Source organism: Pristiophorus japonicus, chromosome 11 (genome assembly GCF_044704955.1).
Source record: "Pristiophorus japonicus isolate sPriJap1 chromosome 11, sPriJap1.hap1, whole genome shotgun sequence".
Taxonomy (NCBI): domain Eukaryota; kingdom Metazoa; phylum Chordata; class Chondrichthyes; family Pristiophoridae; genus Pristiophorus; species Pristiophorus japonicus.
The window spans coordinates 201,160,228-201,175,909 of NC_091987.1; the positions used below are offsets into that span (position 1 = coordinate 201,160,228).

The 15,682-nt window shown below is 42.9% G+C and overlaps 1 protein-coding gene across 6 annotated transcripts in view; it reads right to left on the reverse strand.

The window, feature by feature from the left end:
- The window catches only part of snx19b (sorting nexin 19b), a 227,313-nt gene that overhangs the window by 205,290 nt on the left and 6,341 nt on the right, over window positions 1–15,682 (reverse strand). For all 6 annotated transcript variants that reach the window (XM_070894411.1, XM_070894413.1, XM_070894414.1 and 3 more), the window contains exons 2-6: window positions 9,213–9,351; window positions 6,823–6,923; window positions 5,593–5,709; window positions 5,037–5,167; window positions 4,230–4,323 (exon numbers count right to left, since the gene is read on the reverse strand). In XM_070894411.1, the coding sequence (XP_070750512.1) occupies window positions 4,230–4,323; window positions 5,037–5,167; window positions 5,593–5,709; window positions 6,823–6,923; window positions 9,213–9,351 (582 nt within the window). The remainder of the gene's footprint in view (window positions 1–4,229; window positions 4,324–5,036; window positions 5,168–5,592; window positions 5,710–6,822; window positions 6,924–9,212; window positions 9,352–15,682) is intronic.

Below are 15,682 nucleotides of genomic sequence, written 5' to 3' on the forward strand. Positions count from 1 at the left end.
CAAAACAGATCAACTTTTTGTAGGACCTTGCGATGTGCAAATTGGCTGCCACATTTGCCTACGTAACAAGTTATCAGGGCTCCAAGGGTCAGATTATGAGGATAGGTTACATAAACTAGGCTTGCATTCCCTGGAATATAGACAGTTAAAGGGAGATATGATTGAGTTTTTAGGATTTTGATTGGTGGTATAGTAGTGTAGACGGGAGCATAAAATGACACTTAATCTATCAATATCTCTGTGAGTGTTGAAACTGTGGCCGACAGATTTCAATGCAGTCAGGTGTGAAGTCATCCATTCTGGACCAAAAAAGGAACGATTACACTATTATTTAAATAGTGAATAGTGGCAGTCCAAAGAGATTTGCGGATTCATGTACACAGATCACTAAAATGTAGTAAGTCAGGTACAAAAAATAATCAAAAAGGTTCATAGAATGTTAGTCTTTAACTAGAGGACAAGAATATAAAGGGGAGTTAGTTTTGCTAAAGCTACACCAAAACTTGGTTAGACCAGATCTGGAATACAGTGTACAGTTCTGGGCACCGTACCCTAGAAAGGATATATTGGCCTTGGAAGGAGTGCCGCGCAGATTCACCAGAATGTTAGCAGGGATCTAAGGGTTAGATTATGAGGAGAGATTACATAAACTAGACTTGTAAACTTGAGGTCATCCAAAACTCTGCTGCCCGTGTCCAAACTCGCACCAAGTCCCGTTCACCCATCACCCCTGTGCTCGCTGACCTACATTGGTGCCCAGTTGAGCAAGCCTCAAGTTTAAAATTCTCATCCTTTTTTCAAATCTCTCCATGGCCTCACTCTCCCTATCTCTGTAACCGCCCCCAGCCCTACAACTGCGCTCCTCCAATTCTGGTCTTTTGAGCATCCCAAATTTTAATCGCTCGATTGGCGGCCGCGCCTTCAGCTGCCAAAATCCCAAAGCTCTAGGATTGCCTTCGTAAACCTCTCCACCTCTCTACCTACCTCTGTCATTTGCCCTAACATCTCCTTATGTGGCTTGGTGTCAAATTTTGTTTGATAACACTCCTGTGAAGTGCCTTGGGACATTTTACTACGTTAAAGGTGCAATGTAAGTATAAGTTGTTGTTGTTGTATTCCCTGGAATATAGAAGGTGATTTGATTGAGGTTTTTAGGATTTTGAAAGGAATTGATAGGGTAGATAGAGAGAAACATATTCTGCGGGTGGGGGGACTCTAGGAAATGGGACATTACCTTAAAATCAGAGCCAGGCCATTCAGGAAAGAAGTTAGGAAACACTTATTAAAGCAAAACATGGTATTAGTGTGGAACTCTCCTCCACAAAAAGCAGTAGATACTGGCTCAATTAATCATATTAAATCTGTGAACGATTGATTTTTGCGAGACAGGGGTATAAAAGGATATGGAACCAAGGCAGGTGGATCGAGTTAACATACAGGTCAACCATGATTTGAATGGCAGAACAGGCTCAAGGGGCAGAATGGCCGACTCCAGTTCCTGAGTATTACAATTTTAAAGTAATGCATTGGCTGTGAAGCACTTTGCTTCCTGAGAACATAAAATGCCCTATATAAATACAATTTTTTTTTCTTCTGTCTTTCTAAATTGATCCTCATGGGATTTGCTGACATAATGCAGAGGTGTTGTATTCATTCCAAGCTTAAATACCCCAATCTGCAAAGCACAGCTTTTTGGCTCGTAGAATTTGCCGTTTAAATGAAAATATAATTTATTTTACTCCAAGTCCACTTCCCTTCTCCCCACTCTAAAATTGGCCACATCTGCCTACCTACTCTTATTCCTCAACTGAGTCAATCTTCTATTGAGCAGATTTAGAGTAAGAACACGGAGCCAAATTTAGTAAAGATAGGAATAAGGGATGGATTCAGGAGTTGGATTCCACTGGGACAGAAGTACTGTTGGCTGGGTTTGAAGGGAAACCTAACCTACCCAACATTAAGTACAAAGCATCTGTTCATATTGAAGATGTCTGCAAATTTATTCAAAACTTTATTTAGAAGTTAAGCACTGAAAGCACTTCAGCTGCTATGTGAGGTTGTGATGCTGCTGTTAACATTTCCAAGCAGTTACAATGGCATCATAACCAATTTAAAGAAAAATACACAGTAACGCAATGTGTTTTAATGACAGATACAATAAGCTAAAAGCATATGGGGCAGATTTCCGGCTCCTCCCCACTCCATTTTTCACCCCGGAGCAGACGGGGATGAGGTGTTTTGGACGGGCGGTCATCCTCCAATGCCCCGCAGCGATCCTCGGGTCCAGTTTAGCGGCTGCTCTGAGCAGTACAGGCTGGAAGAGCTCCACCGGTGTGCAACACCCCCGATTGAGACACCGGCGTGTGTTTGGACTATTGCCCAACCAGTACGCTCCAAAGCACGTCTCACACTGACCGCCTGGGAAATCAGGGCGGTCCAACAATGCAGACAGCGGAGAGGTAGGTAATGGATTTCTAAGGTAAGTGTGATTGTTTTATCTTTTCATTTTATTTTGCGATTTGTATTGTGGTGGCGTGGGCAATGTTTTGGGAGTGTTTTTTTAAAGTTTTGGTTCCCCCTCCACCCCGGCCGGCTCTTTAGCTCGGGAGTTTCCCATCCTAACACCCTCAGAGAGGTGGACAATGCCTCCCGCAACGCTGCGCCCCCTGACGCAGGGCCCAGCTGCCCAAACTTACTTACTGAGGTACAAACTGTTCCCAGGCGCTAACATTACTGCCCCACCGCTAGTATAGCCCCAAAAACATCAAAGCCAAAAATCCAGCCCTATTTCTTTGAAACATCAAACATTTTATAAGGATGGAAACACAGAAAATAGGTGCAGGAGCAGGCCATTCGGCCCTTCAAGCCTGCACCACCATTCAATATGATCATGGCTGATCATTCAACCTCAGTACCCTATTCCTGCTTTCTCTCTATACACCTTAATCCCTTTAGCCGTAAGGGCCACATCTAACTCCCTTTTGAATATATCTAACGAACTGGCCTCAACAACTTTATGTGGTAGAGAATTCCACAGATTTCTGAGTGAAGAAGTTTCTCTTCATCTCGTAAAATGAAATACATTTATATTATGGATGGAATGCTGGGGTTCGAACTGCAAGAGAGTAATGCACAAAGTTCAACACTGTCATTACTTCAAGTCTCATCATTTGCACAATTTATGCAGCTGGCACTTGGAAGTTCCTCACCACTGCTGTATTCCCTCATTTCCCACAACTACCACAAGCATGACTCTCACTCAGTGCTTGTGGTCTCGGGCAGTCAGCCCCAAGACCAGACACCAAAATTGCCCTCACAGGGTCTGTACCCTATAACTTTAAAAATAACCTTAGCAATCACACTTAAAAGTCTGACATTTCATCTTGGGTCTTGAGCTATAGTTTGGAGTGCAATTAAACTCTATTTGATCGATACAGGAACCAGAATGCCTTTTTAGCAATCATAGTCGGAAAAAGACAAAATATCCAATTCATTTTATCCTTGGAAGATCTGAATGGTGACGGAATGATTTAGTTATAACTTGCACTGCACTTTTAAATACTGCACTGGAGTATCAGCTTAGATTCTTGTGCTCAAGTCTCTGGAGTGGGACTTGAACCCAGAACCTTCTGATTCAGAGGCGTGGGTGCTACATAAGAACATCAGAACATAAGAAAAAGGAGCAGTAGGCCATACGGCCCATTGAATCTGCTGCACCATTCAATAAGATCATGGGTGATCTGATCTTGGCCTCAACTCCACTTTCCTGCCTGATCCCCATAACATGGCAGTGACGCCATCGCCGGTTGCATGGCGGCCGGGGCGCCACTGGCAGCGCCGCTGCTACCTCCCGCGCAATTTCGCGGCAGCCGGTACACCACCCTGCCCCCTCCCCGGGCAAATACGGTTTCACGCCCCGTTAGCGCCTGAGTCACAAAGCAGGGCAATTCCAACCCCTTAAACGCCACATAACGGACCTTCCAATCTGCTAATGGAAAACAGGAACCAAAACTATATATAGATTGTATAGTATAGTATAGATACAGATTATATAGTTTACAGATATATTCAGAATCCTAGTGAGCAACACAACTAGGAATTGGAATGGATACAGAAAAATATTGATTTTAAAAATGATTTATCTTAAGTGGACTGTAACTGGACAGAGCAAACTACTGCCATGCTTCTACTGTTAGCACGTGAATAAAACAAGTAAACTGGTGACTTACAATGTTCTCATTGTAGCAGTATGTAACTTTTGCTTGAATGTCACCAACACTTAGTGCTGGAGCAATTTTACTGGAGGTAAACCTTAGACGAGATCTGAAAAAAATTAATTAAAGTTGACAATATTTCGAGTGCCAAAATATCAATTTCTATATTTGTCATTTACAATACCCCTCTTTTATAACATGTGATCACATAACATCTCCAAAAATTTCACAAGATACAATTTAAATCTCCTGTGGTGCTGACCACAATTTTTCAGTCCAGTCCCCTCCCAAGGGATATAAACCATACCTCAATAATCTACACATTGACTTTGCTTGTGATAGTATTTTCCTTAAATTTGCTTTTGTTAAAAACTGGACTTCAGGTGGGGACAGAAATGGGCTGTGAAAGATCCATTTATTTATTTTTTAAATGGCCACTTTGGAAAGTACCAGAGGATGTCTGGTACCTGTAGAACTGTACACCAGAAGCAACAACTCCTTCATGAAAGGGGAAAATGCTAGGAGATAAATAAAACGTACGGCTACATGCGAGAAAGAAAATGACATATTTATTTAGACTTGGTTTCTTGTATTTCAATATAATTTTGTCGCAGATTGTAATCCACTTTGGTTCAAATCACACACCGAGCATTCAAAACAGTTTTAATGTACCCCGAGACGTCCCAAAGCGCTTTACAGCCAATGAAGTAATTTTGAAGTGTAGTCAGTGTTGTAAGGTAGGAAACGCACAGCTAGCTCCCACAACAAAAGACTTCAAAGACTAACAGGCATTAATTACATTGTGTGTTAACTAATACCTACTTGGTCGCTTTCTTTCCATCCCCTTGAGATTTTCCATCTAGCTCGCAATCTCCTACCTCCTCAGTCGGACTCTGGGGTTCTATTCGGGGGAATGCAGTCTTCAGTGTGTCCACAATCGCGCTGACAACAATCTGCAGGAGAAGCAGTCCATGCTAAGACAAGTTTTGTTGCAAATGTTGCCACCAACTCCATTAAAACCCTTCACCGGTATAAATATTCTTGTGTGTTTAAACAAAATATCCCAGGTATAGCCCAACCTACAGGCACCTGGTGCAACAAAAAGTTAGGCCAGTTGTCAGACTTGGTTTCTTGTATTTCAATATAATTTTGTCGCAGATTGTAATCCACTTTGGTTCAAATCACACACCGAGCATTCAAAACAGTTTTAATGTACCCCAGCATCAACAAATCAGCCAGGGAACTGAATATTCCCAACTTTTATTTAAAATAAAATATGTAGCTGTCACTGTGTGGTATTGAATAAACTGCAGCTCTTGCAGAGAAGCTGTTTAATAATTTAAAAGTCCCAAAATGATTCAAACATGAACAAAGTTACCTTGTCAATCCTGGACACAAATGATTTCTTCACAAAAGCAATTCTGGCATCAGTGTTTAGAGCCAGAAACTCCTGCATTTCCTCAGAATATGCACTTTCAGGAATGGCACACAGTTGCTGCATAAGAAAGTGAGAAGATTATTTCCTTATCTGCTCCACATAGAAAACATGACAGAAAAAAAATTATAATTCAAGTTAACAAACAGAATTAGCAGATTTGGTCTTTCATTCACTTTCAGCTCCTTGTCTCTATGTTCAGAGAAGTAAAATATGGTAAACCATTTGACTAACCTGGAGGTTGTAATTAAATGAAAGCTTAACAAAGACTATCCTTTTGTTTACAAGAGTTCAACTTAAAACGTTCCAAAATAGCCAACAAGCAGTGAAGTCACAAACTGATTAGGCAGGCCATTAGAATGTACTGCTCGATCCCACATGTATTCAGTTTATAACGTGTCCAATTTTCTAATGGATTAGACAAATTCTATTCCCGTGTTGCCTTGGTTTAGTCTCAGACACAGTTGAACGTGGGCTGCATGAGGAATTCTTGTGTGAAACTCAAGTCGAACGTGCTTAACACAAGAGAAAAGGTTTCAGACCAGAAACAGGCAGCCGCTGCAAAGCAATCTGCAAACTGTGGCTTCTTTATGGGACTCAGAGGAAATGGACAGAAAAAAGCAGAATTTGAGAAATTTCATTTTGGTGATATTTTAGTCATAACAGAAGGTTATTTTGGCAGATTTAGGATGACTGCACAGACGGTATATGAAGGAAATTTGTGTTGTCTCAGCCCAGCTCCCATTGGTAAACATCCGTCACAAAACTGCCTATAATACTGCACAAATAGGTAATTTTCATGATAAAGGCTACAGGGTGGCTGATGTGGGAAGTGGAGAACATTATCCTGGTGCAATCGGAATTGCATTTCTGTATTTGGAACTTGAATCGCATTATTGAAACTATTTTGTTGAAAACTGACCGTGTTGCCACACCAACCCTGGGAGTACTCAATACTAACTCTGGGTGCCACATGTAGACAAGTGTCCTATTCCCCTACTTTGATGAGCACAAAACATCATAAATATCCAGATTCTTTAAAAATAACGAGGTTGTTTTAGCATGGGCTGGATATATGCAAGAGAAGGACTGTATAAGGGATGAATGACGCACTGCAAGAATAGGTAACCAGTTTGAAAGCAATCAATCAATCATTCGCTACTTTTCTCCTACCTTAAGAAAAGTCTCAAGAAGGCTTTTACGAGCCTCAACTTTATCACTGTCCATGTTTCCAAATGGCAGATCAGGAAAGAGTTTCTTTGGTCCTTTCACATCTGGAACCAACAAAAATCTATTAATCAGAACATCAAACAAATGCTGCATTTTTTTTTAAAAAGTGCGACACTTTTTGCACATGGTAGTCCGAAGATGATGTTTTAGAATTGTTACAGTTGTGTTACCCGATAAAACTGAAAAGCTCCCAAAGCAGACTCATTGCATAAGCTTCAGTGGCTTTTGATTGGTTGCAAACAATAGTGGTATGGAAACCCAATTTCAAAAAATATGGCAAGTATTAAAATATTCAATAAGTCTTACTAATATTCTACCATTCTGAAGCAGACATCATTTGATTTAAATTCATAGAAAAAGTAAAAATGCTCTTACAAGAAATCTAGAATGCTACTCAGGGGCAAATTAATCTTCCGAATCCATCCGCTCAATGGACCAGAGGTATAATCTGTTTATTCAAATGTTAATATGGGTAAAGAAACGTACCACGTATTTTACTATTAAAACTTTTAAGTTTTTAAATATTATAGAAAATAACTGCAGGAACATAGTTTGAATGTGGGAAAGTGCAGAGAATTTAAATGACCAACATATTGTAAACATGTGGAATTCTCTGCCACAGAAAGTTGTTGAGGCCAGTTCGATAGATATATTCAAAAGGGAGTTACATGTGGCCCTTACGGCTAAAGGGATCAAGGGGCATGGAGAAAAAACAGGAATGGGGTGCTGAAGTTTCATGATCAGCCATGATCATATTGAATGGTGGTGCAGGCTCGAAGGGCTGAATGGCCTATTCCTGCACCTACTTTCTATGTTTCTATGGGCCCAAGTTTCCACCCTCTGGAAAAACGGTGCATCTCCATAAGGTGCGCCGACTTTCTGGAAGAAAAAGGGCGCCGAAAACTTACCTTGTGATTCTCCGGTCTCCTCAGGACGTCTTCGTTCTCGGCCTGGCGCAGCACAAGGGGTCGGGGGCGGAGCCAGGTCCCTGCGCTGAAAACAGTGCCGGGACCTCTGCACATGTGCACTAGAGTATGCGCGCATGTGCAGTAGCTCCAGTCCCCGAGGATGCGTGTCAGGGGCCCAACCCTAGCCCTGGCCAAATGGGCTCACCGGGCGAAGATCGGACTGGACCTCCCCGCCGTTCAGCTCCCTCCCCCCCTCCCATTCAGCCTCCCCCACCCCCACCCCCACCCCTCCTCCATGTCGTCGGCGGGGCCCGCCCGGCATCTCGCTGGGGGCGGGCCCCGCCCGAAGTGTCGGCAGCAGCGGTGGCCTGACCCGGCCCGTTCAGCCTCGGCGGCCCAGCCCAGCCCGTTCAGCCTCTCCCCCCTCCTCTCTCCCCCTCCCTCCCTCACGCTGTTGGAGGGCTCCCGGTGCTGCAGTAGGTGACTAGAAATAATTTTTTATTTAATGATTGATTTTTTATTATTTTTTTATAGTTTTTTAAAATTTCTTTTTGATTTATTGGTTGATTTATTGATTTATTTATCATTTATTATTGATGATGGCTCTTTATTGGTAATGTTTGTAAACTTCCCTCCCCCCCCGCACCCCTATCTTTCGTTCCCCACGCCTGATTTATAAGTGAAGGCAAGGTTTTTCTGAGTGTACAAAAATCTACACTTACTCCATTCTAAGTTAGTTTGGAGTAAGTTTTCGCTGCCTAAAGTTGCAAAACAGGCATAAGTGGCTGGGCATGCCCCCTTTTGAAAAAAAAAATCTGCTCTAAAATGAAACTATTCCAATTGACTTGAACTGGAGCAAACTAAATGCCGAGAATTGCAATTGCTAAGATGTTCCATTCTAAACTAGTTGCTCCAAATAAATAGGAGCAACTCATGCCGAAACCTGAGCCCCTTGTTTCTTTATGTTAATATATACTGCTTTGTATCTTATGATAAACATTGTATTTTCAGAAAAGACCGAGTGAAACAGTTAAAGTCACCATAAAATATAGTGGGCTATGTACACATTGCATTAGTGCATTAAGGTGCTCTGCCTCAGAATGCCTAATACAGGTTCGTATTCAGGATTCCACAAGTTGAGACAGTGCCAAACGGAGGTAAGGTGCATCCTTAAAGGGAGAGTGAGAAAAAAAGTCAACTGGGGATGCTTGTATGAATCTCTTGATATCAAATTGGCAGAGCAGGAGCAAAGTCAGATGTATGCAGTGTATGCATTTGTGCACGTTTTCCATTTTCTCGCTCTGCCACTTGGTGCCAGTCCCACTCCAACCTCCTGTTACTCAGGAAAATGAAAAGCTACTATTGGTGGGGATTCATGAGACACTTTTGCAAGATTGGGATTTGCAATATCATCGCGTTTCTTACTTTTAATGAGCTTGCGTAGTTCTGCCTTTTCCTCCAGCCTGGTTTGCAGATTCAAGAATTCACTGTAGCGTCGATTAACAGTGTGGTACGCCACCTGCTGGAGAGTTCCATGATTCTCGCTGTCCAGTGCAGTTTCGTACTGTTAAGAGATAAATGTGTTCGTCAATGTCACTACAGGATATACAACCTTCAAACAAACCATCGAGAAACCCACTGCCTTGTCAAATCTGTAAAATATTTATATATACAAACCCCTGCAGACTTCTTCCATCTCTGTACTTTATTCTCTGTAAATATATTTGATGTATGCTACACACGAAACCAAGAACAGATTTTTTTTAAACTTATTCTAAAAATGTAATTTCTTATGAAATGAAATCTGAACACCACAAACAAGTGTGGTGTAATTTGGGACTCTAGAGGAATATGTTTTGTTGGGTTGACTTGAGTTTCTCTTTCCTATGAAACTTTCAGATGAGATGTTAAACCGAGGCCCCGTCTGCTTTCTCAGGTGGACATAAACGATCCCATGACACTATTTTGAAGAAGAGCAGGGGTGTTATCCCCAGTGTTCTGGCCAATATTTATCCCTCAATCAATATCACAAAAAAACAGATTATCTGGTCATTATCACATTGCTGTTTGTGGGAGCTTGATGTGCCGCATTTCCCACATTACAACAGTGACTGCAATCCAAAAGTACTTCATTGGCTGTGAAGTGCTTTAGGATGTCCTGAGGTCATGAATGGCACTATATAAATGCAAGTCTTTCTCTCTTTACTTTTCTTATCTGTAACAGCTGTCAAATAGTTACTTTTGCTCCTTGTTTTAAGTATTATTCCACTTAAAAGATCTTTGGGGTCAAAATTGGGTTGTGGATGCCGTCCGATACCGCCGGCAGTTGGCGGCAAACGGGTGGCAAAGGAGCTCTTTCATAGTGCTCAACAAAAATATATTCGTGAAAAAGAAGGGCGGTAAGATAAGGGATAACCAGCCATGGATAACCAAGGAAATAAAGGAGAGTATCAAATTAAAAACCAATGCATATAAGGTGGCCAAGGTTAGTGGGAAACTAGAAGATTGGGAAAATTTTAAATGACAGCAAAGAATGACTAAGAAAGCAATAAAGAAAAGAAAGATAGATTTCGAAGGTAAACTTGCACAAAACATAAAAACAGATAGTAAAAGCTTTTACCGATATATAAAACGGAAAAGAGTGACTAAAGTAAATGTTGGTCCCTTAGAAGATGAGAAGGGGGATTTAATAATGGGAAATGTGGAAATGGCTGAGACCTTAAACAATTATTTTGCTTCGGTCTTCACAGTGGAAGACACAAAAACCATGCCAAAAATTGCTGGTCACAGGAATGTAGGAAGGGAGGACCTTGAGACAATCACTATCACTAGGGGGGTAGTGCTGGACAGGCTAATGGGACTCAAGGTAGACAAGTCCCCTGGTCCTGATGAAATGCAACCCAGGGTATAATCTACCAAAATTCTCTGGACTCTGGGAGGTACCATCGGATTGGAAAGCAGCTAATGTAACGCCTCTGCTTAAAAAAGGGGGCAGACAAAAGGCAGGTAACTATAAGCCGATTAGTTTAACATCTGTAGTGGGGAAAATGCTTGAAGCTATCATTAAGGAAGAAATAGCGGGACATCTGGATAGGAATAGTGCAATCAAGCAGACGCAACATGGATTCATGAAGGGGAAATCATGTTTAACTAATTTACTGGAATTCTTTGAGGATATAACGAGCATGGTGGATAGAGGTGTCCCGATAGATGTGGTGTATTTAGATTTCCAAAAGGCATTCGATAAGGTGCCACACAAAAGATTACTGCAGAAGATAAAGGTACACGGAGTCAGAGGAAATGTATTAGCATGGATAGAGAATAGGCTGGCTAACAGAAAGCAGAGAGTCAGGATAAATGGGTCCTTTTCGGGTTGGAAATCGGAAGTTAGTGGGGTGTCACAGGGATCGGTGCTGGGACCACAACTGTTTACAATATACATAGATGACCTGGAAGAGGGGACAGAGTGTAGTGTAACAAAATTTGCAGATCACACAAAGATTAGTGGGAAAGCGGGTTGTGTAGAGGACACAGAGAGGCGGTAAAGAGATTTAGATAGGTTAAGCGAATGGGCTAAGTTTTGGCAGATGGAATACAATGTCGGAAAATGTGAGGTAATCCACCTTGGGAAAAAAAAAGCAGTAAAAGGGAATGTTATTTGAATGGGGAGAAATTACAACATGCTGCAGTGCAGAGGGACTTGGGGGTCCTTGTGCATGAAACTCTTTTTGGAGTTTATCTGCAAAACAAAAAACATTAAACCGTGCCACCCGACCTGGGTGACAAACCAGACATTTACAAGGCCCTTTTTTTTTCTCCTTTTTTTTTTTTTTGTGTTTTCCTTTTTTTGTTTTGTTTTTTTTTTGGGTACTAAAATCACAATTTTTCCCCAGTGCCCCCTATAAAAGGGAAGGGGGACACTAAAAGCACCGGCAATTAAAACAAATTAAACTTTAAAACGCAAAATCAAATTAAAATTTGGTTGCCGGGCGTGATGATGCACTCCAGTCCCTCCGGTGCCCACCTCTCGCGGAAGGCCGCGAGCGTACCGGTGGACACCGCATGCTCCATCTCCAAGGACACCCTGGACCGGATGCAAGAGCGGAAGAGAGGCAGGCAGTCAGGTTGAACGACCCCCTCGACCGCCCGCTGCCTGGACCGGCTGATGGCACCCTTGGCCGTGCCCAGGAGCAGTCCTACGAAGAGGCCTTCGGACCTACCCGCTCCCCTCCGCACAGGGTGCCCAAAGATCAGGAGAGTGGGATTGAAGTGCAGCCAGAATTTCAGGAGCAGCCCCTTCAAATAATGGAACAGGGGCTGCAACCTCGTACATTCAATAAAAACATGGAACACGGACTCCTCCAGACCGCAGAAATTGCAGGCGGCCTGGGAGTCCGTGAACCGGCTTAAAAATTTGTTGCACGGCACTGCTCCGTGCACCACCCTCCAGGCCAAGTCCCCGATGAATAGTGGGAGGACCCCTGCGTAGAGTGCCCTCCATCGGGGACCCCTGCCTCCTCCGGACGGCAAGATGGTACGCCATGGCGTGTCCGGACGGCCGGCGAGGATGGCAAAGTTGAGAGTGTGCAGGAGCAGCCCGTACAGGAAACCCCTCCGCGCGGAACTGAAAGGCACGGAGGGGATTTCCCTGAGGCGGCTCAAGTTGTGAGGCGCCGGCCCCCGAGGGAGGTTCCGGGGTTTGGCGCCGATGAGGAATTCCGTCCGGACGGGGGTCAGTTCGGATGGGATCTCCCCACGTGCTTGAGCTTCCTCGATGCACCTAACGGAGTCAGGGCCCAGAGCTGTTTTTAGCGACTCGATGGCATCGGCCGCGTGGCGGACGTTGGCAGAATTTAGGCGCCGCGCCAGCGTGTCTGGCGCCATCCAGCCCGCTCCTCCGCCATCGTCTTTGTGCATGAATCCCAAAAAGTTAATTTGCAGGTGCAGCAGGTAATCAGGAAGGCGAATGGAATGTTGGCCTTCATTGCCAGAGGGATGGAGTACAAAAGCAGGGAGGTCCTGCTGCAACTGTACAGGGTATTGGTGAGGCCGCACCTGGAGTACTGCATGCAGTTTTGGTCACCTTACTTAAGGAAGGATATACTAGCTTTGGAGGGGGTACAGAGACGATTCACTAGGCTGATTCCGGAGATGAGGGGGTTACCTTATGATGATAGATTGAATAGATTGGGTCTTTACTTGTTGGAGTTCAGAAGGATGAACATTCAAAATAATGAAAGGGATAGACAAGATAGAAGCAGAGAGGTTGTTTCCACTGGTCGGGGAGACTAGAACTAGGGGGCACAGCCTCAAAATACGGGGGAGCCAATTTAAAATTGAGTTGAGAAGGAATTTCTTCTCCCAGAGGGTTGTGAATCTGTGGAATTCTCTGCCCAAGGAAGCAGTTGAGGCTAGCTCATTGAATGTATTCAAATCACAGATAGATAGATTTTTAACCAATAAGGGAATTAAGGGTTACGGGGAGCGGGCGGGTAAGTGGAGCTGGGTCCACGGCCAGATCAGCCATGATCTTGTTGAGTGGCGGAGCAGGCTCGAGGGGCTAGATGGCCTACTCCTGTTCCTAATTCTTATGTTCTTATTAAGCAGCGTCCACGCCCCGGCTGAAATTCAGTAGATCCTATGGTAGCGGCGCCAAGAGGCAATGCTGCACCAGCTAACGCCACCTGCATGTGATGTCATCCAGCGTGCAACGCCTCTTTGACATCTCTGTCACAATATTTGCTTTGGTCAGTTGCCATATCGGCAGGCAGCCATTCAGCCTGAAAAAGGTGGTAGTTAAAAAGAGCAGTTCTCAGGCGGAATCATCCAGAAAGAAAGGTAAGTTTTTCTCTTTATTTATTTCTGCATGTTTTCATTAGTTTTAAGAGTGGGGAAGTGTGTGTGTGAATTGGAAAATTTTAGTTATTTCTTTTTTCTTCCCTTTTCTTCCCGTTTTCTCTCCGAGCATGGCGGCAGCCACCCGTTGTGAAATTGGGTGGGCCTCCTGAGCTCCTGCCCGATGATGAGTGTGCAATGCCACTTTTTAGCGCTGCTCTCTCATCTTTGGGCATAAAAACTGAATTTGGCAGTTGGAGCCTGCACCTAACACCCGGCAGTAAAATCAGCAGTCAGGCAGTAATACCGCCTCCAAAATGGCGGTTCTGAATTTCAATCCCTTCATCTTTAAATCTTCAATTTGTATTCCATGCTGAATATACACTGAATAAAGGAGGGAGTCTCATCATTAACGTATTTCAATGATTAAAATATAAAATGAACATCCTTTAGCTGCTTTTCATTGGTTTGATTTTGAAGTATATCTGCTTACTCACTGGGCAAGTGACTGGGAGGAATTTCTGAGGAACACAGGGAGAAAAAGAGTTTGACCGGCATTCACAGTGACACAATCATTAGCCCAGCAGGCTTTAGTAACTGGATCATTTCAACATGTACATCAATTCTACTCTCTCAAGCTATGACTCAATAACTCCTTCAAATGATTCCACCATCATTCAAGGTTTAAACAAGGTGTTCACAAATTTTTTTTAATTGAATTGGAAAAAAAGCTCTTTTTATACTTTGTATGTGACTGAGACTTTTAAAGCATGATTTTAACCAATCTCAGAAAACATAAAGAACCATTCAGCATGGAAAACATCATAAAGATTTTTAAATATATTTTTAAAGAATCTTACATAGAATCACATAGAATAAAGAGCACAGGAACAGGCCATTCGGCCCAACCAGTCCATACTGGTGTTTATGTTCCATTCGAGCCTTTTCCCATCTTTCCTCATCTAAATGTATCAGCATAACCCTCTATTCCCTTCTCCCTCATGTGCTTATCAAGCTTCCCCTTAAATGCATCAAAACTATTCGCCTCAACCGCTCCCTGTGGTAGCGAGTTCCACATTCTCACCTCTCTTTAGGTGAAGAAGTTTCTTCTGAATTCCCCCTTGGATTTCTTGGTGACTTATCTTATATTGCTGGCCTCTAGTTTTGCTCTTCCCCACAAGTGGAAACACGCTCTTTGGGCTGAAGCTCAACTCCCAAAAACGGGTGGGTTGGGTTGTGGAATAATACATAGAACAAGGAGCAAACCGAATTCTGTGACAGCTGTTAATTTTAACTGTGGCATATAAGAAATATAAGAAAGAGAAAAGCAATTCAGCCCAACAAAACACATCCCTCTAATGTCCCAGCTCTCCCAATATCATATCCAATTTTATTTTGAAAGATCCTGATTTTTTTTCCTCCACTATCCTGCCCAGCAAATTACTCCAAACATTTCAGTGAATAAGTTCTGCTGACAATCTGTTTTAAATTAATTTATTGCGAATTCAATGTCTTCTGGATGTAGTTTCTCAACTTACTTCAAAGCAGTTTTCTGGTTTTACTTGATCTGTACCATTTAATATTTGATATCGCTTAATTCAATCTTGATTAAATCTCTTAAATGCCTTCTTTCAACAGTTGCTTTTCAATCTGTTCCCCATCGTTCATAACTTTCACACATGCGAGCCAGTCTTGTTCGACTAGGCTTGTATTCACTGGAATTTAGAAGAATGAGAGGGGATCTCATAAAAACATATAAAATTCTGATGAGATTGGACAGGTTAGATGCAGGAAGAATGTTCCCGCTGTTGGGGAAGTCCAGAACCAGGGGTCACGGTCTAAGGATAAGGGGTAAGCCATTTAGAACCGAGATGAGGAGAAACTTCTTCACCCAGAGAATTGTGAACCTGTGGAATTCTCTACCACAGAAAGTTGTTGAGGCCAGTTCGTTAGATATATTCAAAAGGGAGTTAGATGTGGCCCTTACGGCTAAAGGGATCAAGGGGTATGGAGAGAAAGCAGGAATGGGGTACTGAAATTACATGATCAGCCATGATCAT